The sequence below is a fragment of the Telmatherina bonti genome, assembly GCF_933228915.1.
Source record: "Telmatherina bonti genome assembly, chromosome: 13".
Classification (NCBI taxonomy): domain Eukaryota; kingdom Metazoa; phylum Chordata; class Actinopteri; order Atheriniformes; family Telmatherinidae; genus Telmatherina; species Telmatherina bonti.
In genome coordinates this window covers 6,198,164-6,217,012 of record NC_136611.1, presented here as the reverse complement: position 1 = coordinate 6,217,012, position 18,849 = coordinate 6,198,164, and the positions used below count along the sequence as shown (strand labels likewise).

At 38.9% G+C, this 18,849-nt stretch overlaps 1 protein-coding gene across 1 annotated transcript in view; it reads right to left on the bottom strand.

Moving 5' to 3' along the window:
- Window positions 1–4,570: 4,570 nt before the first annotated feature.
- The window catches only part of unc13ba (unc-13 homolog Ba (C. elegans)), a gene marked incomplete at both ends in the record, with an annotated part of 217,013 nt that continues 202,734 nt past the window's right edge, over window positions 4,571–18,849 (bottom strand). The window contains 11 exons of the mRNA XM_079250679.1: window positions 4,571–4,853; window positions 4,949–5,108; window positions 6,706–6,789; window positions 6,885–6,941; window positions 7,042–7,189; window positions 8,151–8,222; window positions 8,574–8,618; window positions 9,063–9,186; window positions 11,440–11,577; window positions 11,685–11,773; window positions 17,970–17,999. Coding sequence (XP_079106805.1) covers window positions 4,571–4,853; window positions 4,949–5,108; window positions 6,706–6,789; window positions 6,885–6,941; window positions 7,042–7,189; window positions 8,151–8,222; window positions 8,574–8,618; window positions 9,063–9,186; window positions 11,440–11,577; window positions 11,685–11,773; window positions 17,970–17,999 — 1,230 coding nt within the window. The remainder of the gene's footprint in view (window positions 4,854–4,948; window positions 5,109–6,705; window positions 6,790–6,884; window positions 6,942–7,041; window positions 7,190–8,150; window positions 8,223–8,573; window positions 8,619–9,062; window positions 9,187–11,439; window positions 11,578–11,684; window positions 11,774–17,969; window positions 18,000–18,849) is intronic.

Here is an 18,849-nt window from a genome sequence, read left to right as displayed (position 1 = left end):
CTGTTTTTGTTTAATAATTATCAACAAAACATTTCCATTTACAGACAGCATTCCATAAATTGTTTACATTATTTGCATAAAATCAATTAACATTTAATTATTTAAATTTTTTGTCAGATTTTTTTCCCTAATAATGATTATCCGTGTATATTTCAGTTGTTTCTGACATTTCTGCAATATTTCATATTTAGAGTGAAAACTGCTGAACAGTGTTGATCTCACCAGACAGCTGATGAATGTAGATGCTCACGAAGGACGCATTCACGCCGGCGTTCGGTTCGCTTCCTCGGACAGTCCGGTCCCATACGAGTCGTGTGTATTCAGCTGTTATTTACTACAAACTGAAGTTGTTCTGCATGGAACGATACATGAAAGAATTTCTTTCTTCGTGAAGCGTCTTGTCTTCTTCAGAAACACTTGGTGCAGCGCCACCTCTGGCGGAGAGAGGAACGCGTGATTTAAAAGGTCCTTTTTGTTCGACAAGTGCATCGTCAACACAATCTCGGCCTTGGTCAGCAGTAGTTTCGTAGAACTAGTGAGACGTTGTAACTGTGTAACACAGTCGAAGCGGTTTAAGCTGTTTTAATAAACAGCAGTGTGAAAGCAAACCAAACCAAAAGAAAGAATTCCCCGCCTGATCAAACGCAGTTCCCCAGACCATGCCGGTGTGAATGCGCCGAGTCCAAATGAGGGTTTTTTCCACAGTTCTGCATTTCAACCTGATAAGTTCTGCTTGTATATTTATGTTTGGAGCACTCCTCTGTTCTGTACGGGTTAAAACTATGAGAAAAGACGTTATAGAAAAGCAAAGATGGTTTCAAATTGTCACACTGATGCTGAGTTGTTTCAGCCAAATAAAGAACTTTGTTCTCTCAGCCTAATTACTGAATAAATATTACCTTAAAGCTTTAAAATCTTAAAATGTATTCTTTATGCGCTTGTTCTTTTCTTTCTACGCAAGGTGATTTAACAAAAAGGGATCTTTCGGCACTTTAACTGGCTTTCTGTCCTGCAACATGTAATTAGGTCCAATGTTTTTTTGTTTCTTTTTGACAGTAATTCCCAAAGAGCAGAAAATTAAGTGTATCCACATGTTTTGTTTTTATGATTTTCAACATGAAATTGCAGTTTCCATCTGGGATTCATTTCATGGTGTGTCCACAGAAAAATCAAGAAAACTGGGCAAACGAAGCGACTGACTAAAACAAAAAAGTACAGAGGATGAACAGGATCTAGTAATGCCCTCGAAACAATGGGAACAGATTCGGCAAAAAGCCAAGACCTTCAGTTGATCCTTCTGCAGGCTGCCTACCACCGTGGAACAGGGTTAAAAGGCTGAGGCATGTCACAAAGCACAGGAACTGGACTGAAAATCACTGATGGAGGGTTGGATCCTCCTCACAAACTGGACTTCAGCATCTATAAAGCAAGGTGGGATCATCTGGACAGAGAACAGGATAGGAAAAATGATCAGGAGCAATAGAACGTCCTTCCAGAAGCATGGAGGAGTTTCCCCAAAGACTACCTAAAGAAATGACAAGGAAGTTTGTGTATTCAAGTGTTGATCACTTTGTGTCGTTTTATCATTCTGGTTTTATTCTGGTCATTTTTTATTCTGGCTTTAAGGCAGTGTTTCTCAATTCCGGTCCTCAGGCCCCCCTGCACTGCCTGTTTTAGACATGATCCTCCTCCAAAGCCCCTGAGTCAGATTGTTGAACTTCGTCATTAAGTACTTTGCAGCCTGTTAACAAGCCCTTATTTCATTCAGGTGTGTTAATGTAGGGTTGCCTATAAAACATGCAGGGCAGGGAGGCCTGAGAACCGGGATTGAGAAACACTGCTTTAAGGTGTTTAATTGCAGTGGTGGATAAATTACCTAAATGCAGGGTGAAGAGGGAGGTGGATGTAGGACTTCATTTACGGAGAAAAAAAAGAAAAGCAATAGCTACTGAAAAGGCAGGATAGAAATGAGCAACCAAGATCAAAAAGGCAGGAATCCAAAATAAATGAGAGGAAGGAGACGACAAACAAAAACAAGGTGTGTATATCCACTGGGGACAGCTAAATGAGGAGCAGGTGTAACAATCAAGGATAAAAGAGCAGGTGTGCAGGACCAGGAAGTAAAGGAAATAATTCACACGAGGGTGGATTCTGCAAAATTAAACGGGAACAAAACGACATCCAAGACCAGAAACAAAGTTGAAAATTTAAAAAAGATAACTGGAGCAAGAACCCAAAACCATGACCGGCGTTGAACTTAGTTGAGTTGTTTGTGTTCACCAGGTTTGTTAGGTGAATTGCAGTTTGTGTGATTTCACTTTTCTTTTCTGAAAGTTACCACCATTTACTCCTTGTTTAGTCCCTCACTATAAAATCTTCCTGGTTTTCGTTGGTCTCTGCCAGTCTCAATAATTTTTTTAGATATGACAAGTGTAATAACTGTTGTTTCATGCATTAATGAAGAAACTAATTTCACAGAATTGTTTTTATAATGGATCAATTGTAACAGCTGAGGTAAAAATCCCAAATTTATTTAAGAGAAGTAGGCTTTTTTTTCTCTCTCAATTATCTGGCGGTCCCCATCTGGGTCCTGACCCTCAGTTTGACAACCACTGCTTTCACTGGAAACCATTGTTGAAAGACCAGCACAGGTGTAACATGATAATGCAGCTTCTTTCCTGATGAAAGGTGAGCTACTGTATTTTATTAAAGGGGGTCATAACTTAAAAAGCCCACCATGACCACTGTGCTTTGACCACTTTGGTCAAATGCAAAGGCGCAGTCAAAGATCACATGAAGGTTCCTCACAACAGAGCAGCACCAGAACCAGAATCTTCTGGTGGCAAATTTCCACACGCAAAAACATAAAACCCACAAAGAACTTGATGCAGCGCTTTGATTCATAAATATTTTATGTACAAATTTATCATTACAAGTATATTCAACATATGTCACATTAGAATCATAAGTACATTTACATACATTTAATAAATTTCACAGTACATACATGGAAAATAACATTCTAGTTGACTTTGTGTACAATAAATACATGCTCTGGTCATTGGCATTTTTTTTTTTCAAACTAAACAGAACAAGAGTTCAGCTGCTGGTCCAGATGAAACCGCTGTAAAATATTTCAGTTCACTTTTTCATCAGTTTTTTTTTCTGGAAAATCTGCAGCAAGATATGGGATTTCATCAAATTCACATCTGGCCCACAAACCTAAAATCCAGAGAGCTCGCTGAACACGGCTAGCTGAACACGGTTAGCTGAACATGGCTAGCTGAACACGGTTAGCTGAACACTTGTGTTCCTTGGCACGTAGTGAACAAACAAGAGCATGAAACCATCCTAAATATTAAGTCAGTTGGTTTTGCCAAACCTGCCTGTGTGTTTTTGTAGTTAATACAAAAACACTAATCAGAATACTGGAAAAACTATTGGCATGTGAGCGCATGCACGGTGAGGCTGTGTGGTCTGTTTTGTTTTCATTAAATCACCATAAGATTTAGGTTGTTAGCCGCTGATTGTTTTCATTCAGAGCATGTGAACAGATCCTCACAGTCACAGTTTGACATTAAAACAGAAAATTCAAAATTACAGGCCAGACAGGCTTCAATCCAGTAATCAGCCAGACCATTTAAACTCACAATAATTTGTGTATTAAAACTAAAATAATTTACTGTACAGGTCAGTGTTTCAGCGCTCATTCATATGTCAGCTTTGTAAATCCCACAAAATACACTAAGATAACTTTCTTAGCTAGCTTTATTAGCTAGCAGAGTTAGCTTTAATGGTTGGCTAACATAGTTAGCTAGCTTAATTAAAACTCTAGCATTTTTAGCTAGCGTTGTTAGCTAGCTGGATTGTTTTAAGGCTTTGTAATGTATAAGAACTCGCTACAAAATCCCATTCCCATCTTTTCATTCTCTTCTTTAAAAGATCTTATTCGATCAGTCGCCGATAACTTAATATTCACAGGCAACATACAGTAAAAACTGACCGCTAGCAGTATAACCTTTCTGTAAGACACATCTGGTGCTACAAGTGTCAGTCAGTGGATACGACTTGTGATTTTGTGTTGGATTTAAGTAACTTTAGTTGAAAAATCAACAATCCATGAATTAAAAGGAGGAAATGATAATTTGGTATCCATATTTTTGGGTTTGTTTGGTAAATGGTCAGTCCCAGAGACAGTGCTATCACAGATGTTTCTCAGTACTTTAAAGGTTTTGTTGCCCAACATTTAACAGTCACTAAGTAGCAGTTAGGATTTACTGTTCAGTCACATTTTATTATGTCTTGTTTTCATCTTCTTTTACTGCCAGGAAATCAAAATCCCTAATTTCAGCAGAATTTAGAGGTCTGATTTGATTATTTCCAAATAACTGGCTACATAAACCTAAAATATTCAATAATAAGAACGTGAAGATCAGGAGAATCTTTAGTTTCAATTAAAAAAAAACTTATTAAATGTTTCATAACGGTTTAGTCTGCTTACAGTTGAACATATGGTTGCTGCAACATCTCACCACCTTTGTAAAATCTGATCCTGAGTCAGCACCTTTGCTCATCTGCCCTCCTCCACAGGACGAGTTTCAGATTTCAGCTTGACAAACTCCTTGGCCACCTCGTCAGCAGGCCGTTGCGACAGGATGCGCATCACTGTGGTGCCCGTCTCGTCTGTGGTAATGCGTGGCCCAAGAGGACACCAGCACACGCAGCTCTTCCGGTCGGCCACGTCCCGCAGCTGAACCACAGCCATGCCGACCACCCGGTCCGCCCGGCCGAAGCAGTAATCCTTCACCGTCACCTGGACCTCATAGCAGTCTGGGGATTCCTTACCCAGGACACTATGAAGCAGATGTAAAAAGGAACAAATCAGCCTCTCTAATGGGTTTCAGTAGAATCATCATCTGTTTGGAGGTGGTTTCAGTTTCAAACTCACAACTGGAAGGCCTCATTGAACTTAGCTGTCCAGCTGTTGTTCTTGGATTTTGTAGTGAACTTGCGCTTCTTGTCAGCCAGGAAGGGGCCGACCATGGAGACCTCAACGAAAGGCCGAAACATGCCGGACGTCTGCCACTTCATGTCGTTCACTGCGATGACTGGATGGAGAAGTGTAACAAAGTGAGAGTAGATGAGACACAAAGGAAAGAGAGAAGGTGTCTTTGTTAACAAAACGGTTTCTGTTAATTACCTTTGCCAGGAAGGTTATGTTATTGGCAACAATAACAAACATCTGTTTGTTTGTTAGAAAGTTTACGTAAAAACTACTGGGTGAATTTTTTTATTTTTTTTTCCTGAGAACGGGTCCTGGTCTAACTTAGACTCCAGTAAATGCTGGGAGTGATGCGGACCAGCATCTGGATGCAAGAATGTTGTGAAGGATTCTGTATCATTGCCAGATAGGACCATTTCCGTATATCTGCATATAACTCCACAATAAATAGTGAGAAAATCCACGAGAAGTTCCCAACAGGTTTTACAAGATATCAGATAGATGTGGAACCCGGCAAAAGTCTGGATACTACCATCCAGAACAGGAAGAAACTTTTCATCACTGCAAGACAACAAACATATAACAAACACCACAATGTAGCCAAGGCACTGTGGATTCTTTGCCAGTGGATCTGGAATCTGGTAGTGAATCCATATAAAATGAAGGTAGGACCAGAACATCTGCTGGAAATGTGCTGCTTGGAGGGGGTCTGCGCTCTCTGAGTCCTTTCCTTGTTCAGTTTCGTTTCAGGTGCTGTATGAAAGGTGCAGAACGGCTTCACAAATTAGTTTATTATAGTTCATGGCACCAAAATGAAGACTTGGTTTTTCAACCACGTATGTTGAGTTTAAATTGACAAAATTTAGGAATTTTATGGAATGAAAAAGCTTTAAGATTTCCCCTTACCTATTATAATATTTGAACTATAAAGAAATATTATTTAACGGGTTACATATACAAATATTAGGGGTGGTAACATTGAATTGAAAAAAATTGAATATCTGGATTTTTTTGCTTCACTATTTTAAAATCGATTTTTTTTTTTTTTTTGTTAAAAGATAAATTTTTTTTAAATAAATAAAAATGATTCATAATAAAATTTTTTGTCATTTTTACTGTTTTTATTGATCTTTTTATTTGTCTTCTTGGGCATTATAGCAGCAGAATGATGGTCTGGCTACTTTATTGTTTTTTCCTAATTTAAAATCAAGAAAATTAGCAAAAAAAAAAGGTTTTGTACATTTTTTTTCGTTTTTAATCTACAAAACTCAGCAATACCATTGAATCATGAGAATTGCAATTTAAATCGAATTGGCACCCAAAAAAAATCAGAAACAAATTGAATGAGGACGAAAACATCACAGCCCTAATAAATATACTTAGTGAATATCTTTTAGATCCACCTAACAGAAATATCTAATCAGCCAATCACATGGCAGCATTTAGTCACGTAGCCGTAGTGAAGAAAACTTGCTGAAGTTCAAGCTGACCATCAGAACGAGGAATAAAGGAGATTTCCGTGACTTTTAACATGGTATGTTGTTGGTCTGATTATTTACTGGGATTTTTACACAGTTGTCTGGACCAGAATGTCTGGTTGACATCAGAGGAGGACGACAGTGGGCAGACTGGTTGGAAATGATAGAAATGCAACAGTAAGTCAATAAGCACTGTGTCATATAGTTTAACTTCTGGTTTCATACCTCTGACATTGATCTTTCGTTCCTTTCCGAGCACCATGTCGACCTGCAGCACGGCCTCGCCAATGGGCTTCTCTATGCCTGAACCTGCACAACACAGCCAACACAACTCAAACCATCAAACCATCAAACTTTGCTCTCCTAAATTCATGTCTGTTATGAGATTTAAGCAGTGAACTTACCCCTCTCAGGTCTGGTCTTCTCATTGCCAGTAATCCTGATGCCCATCCCGTCATGAACTGGGAGAAATAAGGTTTAATAGATTGATTAGTCATTTGAAACACAATAACATTCAATAACAAAAAGCAAATGTGTGTGTGTGTGTGTGTCTGGGACCACCTTGTGAGTGTTGCGTAGTGACAAAGGTCTTGATAAGGGCATCAGTGCTCTGAGAGTAGAGGGAGAGGGCGTAACGCAGCGAAGCCAGTTCAGGGCTTTTCTCCACAAATGCCTTCTTCAACCCGCTTCCTCCCGCGTGGAAGTATTGCTGAGAGACGGTGAAGGACAAAAACTCCTTTCAGTACATCATAATAAAATGTATATAGGCATAACATACACAATAAAGTAAGTACATCTCTGCAAACACAAGGTCTGGTTGAGAACTGATGACGCAGAATAAACACCAGTATACGTGTTACTGTAGATTAAAAGAAAAAGAAAATGGCACATTGCACACATGAAAAAAGTGTCGGGCTTGCCTACAAGAGCAAAACAAAGACTTTCATGATAAACATGAACATTCCTGTAAACTGATCCAGGTGCAGCTCTTAACCTCTATCAGATCACAATACAACATCTGAACATGATCTGTTTTGCCTGCTTGCTCTGGGGGTTGATGCCATGACGATCTCCCCTGTCTGGGTGCCCTGCACCGCAGCCTTACGGCTGAGGTGTAGACCCCACCCTGCCTTGGTTTGTGGCGGTCCCTGTGGACGTGGGTGGACTGATTCCTGTATTAGATGGATCCCAAAGATAGTGTTTCCTCATATCATCATTAAACCAGTTTTTTTTATTTTATTTTATTATTATTTTATTATTTTTATTTTATTTATTTATTTACACCTAGATTACATTAGGAGACAGAAGTCATGTTAGTGTGTGTTGGGGGAGACTTCATATTCATATGTGTGTGAAAACTTGTTTTTATTTAAAATGCATTAATTGGTTTTATCATGTGTAACACTTTATGTGTGAATGGAAAAAGTTTCATTTGGTATGAATAAGTTTAACACATGGTCCAGGTGAGGTCTCTGAAATACACATCTTGGCCCAGTTTGGCCCCCTTTGTTCTCAACGTGTCATTTGGGGGACGTCAGGTTCTAAAAGGTTAAAAGCAGCTCAAGTGAAATACATTAAAAAGCACAAATCTACATGATTTTTAATGACATTCGAACTATTTCCTGTCTTAAAAACCGGACTGCATGTTGATGGGAAACATTGCTACCTACCTTGATGGTTTCCAGCCCCGCATCAATGATGACACACTGTTTAGGCGTCAGTGTTTTGGCTTCAGCTCCTCCCTGCAGCAACAAAGTTTTAATGCCATTTTTACCCAATAAAGACCAAATAAATACATAAAAACTAAGCAGAAATGATCATATTACTGTATGAAGAATCAATATAATCTTTGTAGGGAATATAACATCTGGTTAGGAGACTTGCTTTCTTTCTGGAGTAAAAACATCACAGTGGTTTGTTTTACTTTGCAGGCAATTCTGAGAGATTAAGTTTCATTAAGGAGCTTTTGCAGCTTTATGACTGAGGTGCAGCAGCCTGCATCAGTGTGGCTTTAAAATGTTCATCAAAAGTGAACCAAACCTAGGTCTTAAAAAGTCCCTTCAGACACAGAAATGCTTCTGATCTACAGTTACCTTAAGATTAGAAAGTCCTTTCGCTGCAGTGAGGAGTTGGGCTCCCTGTGAACATAGAAAGACTTTTCTGAAAAGGCAGCAATCCCACATTAACCGTAAGCAACCAGTAGAAGGCAGCAGAGCATCATCCAGCCTGCTCATCATAATCTGCTTGCAGAGATTTTAAGATGCATCATGATTGTAAATATTATACCTTTTGATTGCACCAAATACATTTTAGAAGCCTTTAGAAAAAAATTGCAAGAGTGTATTAAATATTTATAAATTCATCTCCTAAAGCGTCTTCACCTCAACACAGAGAAAAATACGTTTAATAAGAGACAGAAACAGAAATGTACTCAGCTTGTCATACAGTATTTTTCTATCTTTGAAATACACCATAGGGTTGACTTTATGTGTGATGCATTATGATAACCGATTCACCATCTTGATTGGTGCTTTATTGACTGAGTCCAGATTATTCTAGGTAACTCTTCAGGCTGCTCTTACCAGGCTGTCGTTGCTCTGCGGCAGGACGATGCTCCTCTCCAGGCTGCTCAGGACGATCTTCCATAAATCCTTCAAGATCCTTTTCAGCACCGTCTTCTCACAGATGTCGGCAAAGATGCTGAGACTGGATTACAAACACAAGTAGGAACAAATGAAGGTCCAACACCGATGTAGAGGTCAGTTGTAAAACACCTTTGAGGTGTTTATAATTATCATTTGGATATTCTGCCCTGCGATGGACTGGCGAGCTGTCCAGGGTGTACCCTGCCTTAAGACCAAAGACTGCTGGAATAGGCTCCAGCTTGCCTGTGACTCTTCATCGAACTAAGCGGTTAGGATTATGAATGAATGAATGACAATGGATATTCTCAATATGAACACAAAACCAAAGAAACAAGGGGACAGCTTGGCTGGGGTGGAGCTAGAGGGGTCTTTGAGGTGGCACTGGCCACCTCTGAAATCTGACTGGACACTCCATCAGGTGCAACATCAGGTGACTGACAGGAGTAGATTCACCTTTCCAGACCCAAATGGATCACAAGTATCACTATACCAGTTTGAAGGCAAATATAAGCAGTTTCTTAATTAGTCATCCTGTAAGAATGTATCATTTAGCTGCATGTTTCTAGAAAAGATTGTGTCTCTGTGGAACATTGCTAAGTTCTATGCTAGTCAAACTAGATTAGTTTTAGGATACTGTGGAGAAACCATGTCATATGTAGTTTTAGTTAGTGTATTTAGGGACTGCACACACACTCAGTTCATCAAGATTTTCACATTGGAGCTGAAAATATAGAAAATTCACAGCGTACCCCAGTGTCCAAGTTGCTTAGCGCTGACAAAGCTAGAGCTATGTGATTCATTTTGATATAAGCAGGAAGCTGGCAAGGCTGCTGGTAGATTTGAAAGTAGCTACAGCATGAAAATGTGGAGAAAAATATCCTGTAACCAGTCAGATTTTATATGAGATGATACAGGAATGAAAAGAAAAGGAAATATTTTCTAATTCTTTGGAATGATGCAAATCAGGCCATAACAAACCAAACACCAGACAGTAAACCAGAACTGTTCCCCTTACTACCACATCAAGCTCCACATACTGCACCCAAAACAACCGACTAACCTTTCTATGGACCTGATGTGGCAAACATTTCCACGAGCTGATCCAGAATATTTATGTAAAGATGTTTTATTTTTTATATCTTTGTGAGTGTGTGTGTGTGGTACAGAGGAACACAATCATCTCCTTTCTTCGTATATGGTCCTTCCTGGTAAAGTCTCCTAAAGTATTTAAGTCTAGCTCCGGCGGAGAGCAGGGTTCTTGGACTCTAGTCCTTAAGGTCCATTTTCTGGCAGGTTTTCTGTTTTTTGTCTGAAATTAATGGGTCATTGTGAAGAAACTGACAAGAAGCTGTTTGGTCCATTTGATTTAATTCAGGTGTGTTGGACCAGGAAACAGTGAAAACCTACCGGAAAGCAGAGCTCTGGGACCAGAGTTTGAGTTTATAAATGCAAACAAAGATACTGTCTTCACTGTCTCAACTTGAACCCAGGTAAGTGCAGGTAAAGCCAACCCCTGGTCTTGGTTGGTTCCAACGATAGGCTGTATATAAAAAGATGGGCGGAGCCTCCATGACATCATCCATAGGTTTCTGAAGAGCTGAATTGAAGTTCAGAGGGCGGTTCCTACCATCACCATCTTGGCATGGTCATGCGTGTCGTCTCACCCGGAAAATACAAATATAGGCAAAGAGGTGGAGCTGAGAGGGGGGTGTGAGTGTCATGGTGGATGATTGACATCTAGTGAACTCCGAGCTTTCTGTAGCTAAGAGCTAACCGAGCTAACCCGGAGATAACAGGAGCTAACCAGCTAACGGAGGTAAGCGGGCTAAAGCTAAGTCACATTGTTAACCGGCTAAAAACCGCGGTTGTTCTACGTTCTTCTCACTTGAAGTGGGACATTGGGTACCTGTGAATCAATAGGACACGCCCCTAAATATGTCGCATTTCGAGATGAAATTGCTTTTAAAGTTAGAAAAAAATTCACTTCCCCCGCAGTTGTCATGAAGGTAAACCTGACCTATTAAATTGAAAATGTATTTATGAACCAGGCTGTAAACATGTTTATTTCTGCTGTAAACATGTTTATTTCTGCTGTAAACATGTTTATTTCTGCTGTAAACATGTTTATTTCTGCTGTGAAGTTGGTCTTTTTAACATGGGAGTCTATGGGGATTCAATCTGTTTTGGAGCCCCTAGTGGATGAAGGGGGAACTTCGGTTTTATGCACTTCCGCATCGGCCACACTTTTTACAGCCGGGCACTTGGTTCTAACCATCACAATGTAAAATCTTACTCTACTTATGGCTGAACTTACTTCCCATCCAGGAACTCCATAAGGGGCCTCAGCATGTTCTCAGCATCCGCCTCTGCAGTGTTGTGGTTGGGGGGGCCTTTCATCTGGTAGAGGATCTCCGCCATCTGACGCATGCAACCATTTATACGATTCTGGAAGCTGAAGACAGCAGAGACAAAGAAAATACATGACCAAATAACAATATTTGCAGGGCTGATCGAGGCTTTGTTTCTCACACAAAGACACAGGTGAAAGACAGGAGTTACCTCTTGGCAAACAAGGTACTGAAGTTGTCCAAGACGGTGCTGAGCTTCACCTGCAGGTCATTGAGGATGTCGGCTGCCTCAATGTCCAGCTACAACACACACAGATGAAAAGAAAAAGAGTGGTAATGCATTATTTCATGCCTTCAGACTTGCTTCTGCAGCCAGGGTCGGACCACAATCCTCCCAAATGTCGATTACACGCAGCTTAGCCCAAAGGAGTGGGACATCTCGTTCTTCTGGATTCAGACTTTTTCCTTTCATGTTTTTGATGTTAACCTTTATTTCAAAGTCCATGTCACATCATGTTGTGAATAACTTCCAGTGTGCAAAGAGAATACGGCTTAGCTAAGACATCGTGACTCCATTTGAATAATTGCACTGCACACAACCTGTGGACAAAGATCTGTTCGTGATGTCACCGTCTGTTGGAAAAAACAAGAACCATTCAATACTTTCACTCTGTTACAAACTGAGCGTGGGCTCAGAGATTTCGTTTCACCTGATAGGGTTTATTCTCCAAGGAGCAGACAAGAAGCGCAGCACATCTTCAGGAAAATGAAAAATCAGGATGGTTTTTCTTCCAAACTCTTTTTCTCCTCCTCAGTGAGTAAATTTAAAAAATGGCCAAATATATGGTGGGATATTGTTGAATAAAAAGTGTGGACATTACTTTTTCATGCAAACCTCAGGAACCTTATGGACTGTGCACTTTGAGGGGAGCAGACAGCTGAACATCTGTCCATTGACCATTTACAATCACCAGTTAAGTTTATGAATGTATCACTCAGTTTATTCGGTACGTTATAAACCAATGGAAAACTAAAGTTCTTAGGACTTCACTGCTGTCTACCAGGCGTTTCCAAAGTTGGTTCTTAATAATAAAAATAATAATTATATATTTTATTTGTTGGGCGCCTTTCTAGACACTTAAGGTCGCCTTACATCACACATGATAAAATTGCATTAAGACAAGTTGAAAACAACAAGCATTAAAACAGGATTTTTATGTATCCCTGCTCCTACACACCTGGCTTACATTAAATAGATCCAACAGTTAATTAATTTAAATGAAAACTGATTAATTTGAGCCAGATGTGTTGGAGCAGGGATACATGGAAAACCTGCAGGATTGTGACACCCCTGGTGTATACCTTTCCAAGCTACAAACATTACTACAGATTCAATAAACACTTATCTCAGACCAGTTGTAAAAGCAAAGTTCTTCCAGGAGCATCAAAAGCCACGTTTTCACCAACCGGTGCGGGTTGGAACGGTTTACTGTAATGTTTATACCTCTACTGAATGTTTCATAAAAAAATACATATTTCAAACACATAGGTGTCTCCTCTCTTATTAAAGGCCAGTTTAATTGGTCCGACCCAGCTGTTTGAACAGTTTAAACATAGTTTATCATTTCCAAACCTTTTTTATATAAACTGTTTTTTAAAGTAGCACTTATTAAGTAACTATTTGATGGTACAGTGACAATAATTATGGACATTCCTTGTTCCATTTTGGTTCAACAGTCCTATGGCTGAGAAAACAAAGCTGAACACTTTTTTCCCAGGATTCTGCATCACTTCACAGCAACATTTAACAATATGCCACCCAGTCATACAACAGCTACTGAATGTCAACACGCTGGCTATTTTTATGCACACCATGGCTGCCTCATAAAAAAAAAAACAGCTTAGAGTACATTATCTGAAGAAAAGAGCAAAATAAAGAGAGAAAGTAAGAGCAAGAATTGACATTTAACTGACTTTTACTGGTTAGAGAGAGCTGTGAGAAGAGACAGGATGCAAAATGGATGCTGAATTAGCCGTTGTTACGTGGCACTTTGCAGAGAAAACCGGCCAAAGTTCAGTCGTGGGAATTTCACTTTGTTTCAGTAATTAATAAGCATTAAATAAATAATTAGATAAATAATAAAAACCTTAAATGCACATATAATTTATTTTATAGTGATGCATGTGAGGCTACAATTTAAACTTGTGTAATCATACATTTATTACTGTACCTGGTTTCATTGTAGAGGAGGTGATTTTAATACCCATAAACATAAAATAAACACAATTAATGAAACTTTCTCTGTAAATAAAATGTTTTATGCGAAGTTAGATGTTCAGTATAAACTTTGTTTCAATTTCCCTTCAACGCATGTTTGTGTGCAAAGTCTGCAGCAAACGTAGAATATGCATGAGCCAGATTAAAGAGGAAAAACTGTTCATGTTTACAACCCCTCCTGCAGGAAGTCTGTCTAAAGCCAGGATGTTTAGCGTGTCGGTAAAACACGCAGCAATGCAGAGAAAGAATTATGCTGACTCACGGCGTTGTAAAACTGAATCGGCTGAGAGGAATTCGAACGTGTGAGAAGAGAGACGGATGATGAGCTCCATCATTTAAACCTTTTCAGTTTGGACTGAAAATCGTGCTTCAAAGGGGGATTATTTCCTGATGCTCAAGCAGGTCTTCATAAAATGTGTGAAAAGGCAGTTGAAGTATAAAATGGAAATCTCTTCTATGCACCACTCCTTCCTGGAGTTAACGTCTCATCTTGAGTGGAACATTAAATAGAGGGAACATAATAACATAATAAATAAAATGTTTTTTAAATGGAAAGTCTGAAAAAGTAGAGATCTAAAAATATTTTCCTCATCTATGAGCTCATTAATACGTGTTAGAAACCAGTAATGTTCCTTTATCACACAGTGGGCCAAAATGTGGAATAAGATTAAAGAGAATAATAATAACCAGATTCAGTCCAGAAGTCATCAGCTCAGGGAGGAAACAGACTTTAGCTGAAGGTTTAAAATCAACTCTTTCTTAATATCTTGTCTTCTATGTCACTTTTTTCAGATTTAACAAATTAGAGGTGTAAATATGATCAGGATACCATATTGTATCAAATCAGTGATTTTACAGAAATTTTAGGTTTGTCAATATTAGAAATTCCCCCTTTGATTTAATTCAGGAAGCGGCCGTCTATATTACGTATCACATGATGATTTGTCATGATGTGGAGTTTGTTTCGTCATTTTAGTTCCAGTTTTATTTTGTAGTTTTCCTTGTTTAGTTCCCTCATGTCCGTTTGTTAATTCACCTGGTTGGATCTTTGGATTCGATTCACCTGCTCTCTGTTTGTCTCTCAGTGTATTTATACTCATTGGTTCTAAGTTTCCATTGTCAGATCATCCTGTGAAGTCTCTGTCCCGTCTCCTGTTCGGTTCATCATTTGGATTAAATCTCGTCTCTGCCTCTCGTCTCTCTGTTCCTGCATTTGGCTCCACTAACTCTGACAGATTTCACACTTTATCAAAATGTTATTTAATTTCTGCTCAGCCATTTGAAAAAAAAAATTATATGTAGTTCTAACAAATTTCGGCTTGTTTAAGTGCACTTTAAGTGATTACTGAATTTATACACTAACATGGAGAATTATTTCATCTGTCGGACTGAAACCAGTTAGATCAGCTCCAACATGTTTACATGGACAGCAGCTAAAATGACCTGACTGGTTGTGTGTTTGGCCACAATAGCAACACTGTAGACCAGCACTAATGCGTATTACTGTTTAATTTTGTGCCTGTGTTGTTCTCACTCATATGTAAGTTGCTTTGGATAAAAGCGTCTGCTAAATGACTGTAGAAAGAATAGAAGTAGAGAGAAGATGTATTTTTATTACAGTTTAACTTTTTTACCGTTGAGAAGCTTAATAATCCTGCATACATGGTTATTTTTTCCTACTGAGTAGAAAAGGTTTAATAGCCATCCCTGTTGATTGGATTAAGTGATTAATTTATGTTTTTAATTTGGACCCATGCTGCTGATTCAGTCACTGAATTTGTGGTTCCATTCCTTTTTATACTCATTAACTAGAATCTTTAAAGGTGCATTCCCAACAGGATAGTCCGGGGGATGTCGGTGGGAATTCTGAGAGGTTTTACACCTGTGGTTTGTTTCCAGGTTGGATTTTTCCCAAGCTGGAAACAATCAAGCGGTCATAATGTCTCACTAAGGGCGGTATTCCTAAAAGAACCATTGATCACCGATAATGTCGTCTTAAGCTGAATCGATGAATGGTGCGGACTGGAAACCACCAAAATGTCCAGTTGCTAACGTGACGCTAACATGACGTGAGCTAAATGCGGCTGTAATGTGACGTTCCGGGCTGGAGCACAGCTTTCCCCAGCGTTGGGACATTGCAGAGTAATGAAGGCTCCAGGAATGTGAATAATAAATATCAATTTGCCATAAAAATAAACGGGAAGAACCAAGTTGTGATGTCGGAAGCTCATGTGGCGCACCTTTAAAGGCACCAGACTTTTGCTGAAGCTGAGAGGCTCAACAAGTAAAAGCACCATATTTCTGATGAACATTTGGTGAAGCTGAAATATTCTAAACATCAAGTAAACACAGGCTTTTCATGTCATCAATATAAAGCAACGATCCACTCGTTCATCTGCCTGTTTGTCTCTTTTTCACAAAAAACACCGAGGCAAAGCAAAAACGCTGCTTGCAGGATAAAAGTGGCCTTGAGAAGCTTGCTAACTGACTATCAATAAGCCTGTAAAATATAGTCTGAAGGCAGGAAGTCATTACAATGCAGGACCTCAAGCATGTCCCATGTTTTACGCCAGTCAAGTGGCCGGACAACCACAAGATGAGGCACGCTAAAGAGTGTTTATAGAAAGTGGGCCATCAATAACTGTGGAACTCTGTTATTAGCTTGAACACATTAGGCACGCTGCCACTAAATGAGTGTGTGTGTTTAAAGGGGGGGGGGTGACTTTCAAGTGACAGCACTGTAGGTTCTTGCATTTTAATTTAGAAATGTTGCTGTGAGTGAAGATGGAAGGTGGAGCCACTCAGAGTCCAGTAATAAAATGCAGAGCTGTGTTTATATGAACCTCAACTCTTCATCTCGGTAAAACGTATTTATGGGTGTGTGAAGGTGAGTGAGCGTTTAACTCTGATGTTCTTGAAAAGTAAAAAGGTCATGCACAGGTTTTTAATTCAGCGTAGGACGACCAGCCAATGGCGGAAGGATGCAAAGATCATCTCTGGTTTTAAGGTGCGGTTACATGCAGGCAGCAGATGTACTTACGGTACAAGCTCGTCAATATTCAGTATCTCTGGAAATATCCATTTTAAAACACAACTTTAATGTAAAGAATTAATAAACATGCTGAGCTTTCTTATATTTACGCCTGTACCCACCTACATGCAGCCCACATGGGCTTAACATATGGAACCCATGTGACTGATATATGCAGATGCTGTTGTCCATGTCTCATGTTTCTGTTCCTGTTTGATCAACCTGATGGAAATTAGCCACTGGCTATAATCTATTTAAATGATTTATTTATGTTAAAATGGTGTTAAAATGGCACATTAATATGTCTGTTACATATTCTTAAATAAAATTTAAAAAAAAGTAAATAAAATAAACATTCACTCCTTGGCAGGGCCGGATTAAAAGTGCACAGGCCCCTGGGCCCAGAATGTTCCAGAGGCCCCCTCCCCCCCACAACAATGTGAAAAGTGGGAATGATACACTGTGAAACAACATTTCTAACATCTCTCAGCCAGTAGCAATACACTAGACACTGTGGTGTAACTATCTGGCTTTTATGTACATTTTGTTTCATGTCCAAAATGCTGGTGTTTGCTCTACGTTGGCCCCACATGGGCCCAAAGTGAGTGTGGGCCCCTGAGCCTGTGCCCATAATGCCCATTGGATAATCCGGCCTTGCTCCTAGGCTTTTAGCACAACATAATAATAATAATGTGTTTTATACTATAATTTATTTTATTGTCTGTTATTGTTTATTTTGTGAATTTAGTCTTAAATAGTTATTAGTTTTGTAACTTCTTCTAAGGTATTTAAATCTAAATTCTTTAGTGTATTCACTAATAATGTCAGTGTGTTCGGTTCTTTTAGTGCATTTTATTCTTTTAAAAGCTTTGTATTTTTCATTTTATTTGTGTTCATGTTACCTATGACCTTTGATCTCCAAATCATGTTACATGTTATATAAAAAAGAAAATCCATCTGCATTAAACAGATAAGGCTTATTTAAACGTCAGAGTTGCAGCTAATTCTCATTGATTGGATGTAAAGTATCTCAGGACTTCAGGAGCTCAGAAAGTGAATGACAGCAGGAAGTTAGCCACAAGCTCTCAGCCATGTTTCTACAGGAATCCCAGCCTGAAATTAGATGTCCTTTACACAAAATACATGTTTGACCAACTGTCTTATCTCTGTCAAGCACCCAACTCTACCTTCTTCGTGCCGGCAGCAGTGGCTTCAGTCTTCCCAAAAAGATGGAGAAAAAAAAAACAAAAAACAGGAAAGTAAAAAGAATAATCAACCAATAATGAGATTAAAATAAGCGAAAAGTATAATGACTCAAACACACAGCTGGTTCAGAGCAGATTTACAGGTACATCTAAAAAAAAGTTCAATATTTTTGTCAATCATTTCAGAATTTCTATAGATTCATTACTCATAGAATGAAACATATCAACTATTTATTGCTTGAACTGTTGATGATTGTGGCTTATCCATAATAAAAACCCAAAATGTAATGTCTCAGAAAATTAAAATATTGTGAAAAACTTCAATCATGGAAAGTCATGGTGTCACACCCGAATCAACTAATTATGGGTTTCCCATCCTGAAACAAGTAACAAAAAATACTGAAACTTTTTTTTATAAAACACTAATTTTCTGAGATGTACCTGTAAACAGGATCAGGAGTTCAGGTCTGGTGGACTGGGTGACTTTTTATGGAAGGTTTTATTGCCTCTACTTTATCGGGATGACATAACACTACATCTATGATTCTAAACATCTATCCACTGTTTTATGGGATGGCACACCTGCATCTGCACCTTATTTACCTCACAATGAAGCATCAATTACTCACCTGAGAGTGACGCTGTTGTTTATTATTCTTTCTACATTATTATGCATGTTTCTGTGCAGCTCTAATGTACAATTCATCCCATATGGTTGCACATTGCGATGCTAAGTGTACATCGCTTGAATTCAGCAGGATTTTATAATATACACAAATATCAATATTTATCTTCAAGAAAAGTATTAAAAAAAATACAATTTACCCAAGTTCCCTTAAAGGGACACCGTGTAACTTCTAAC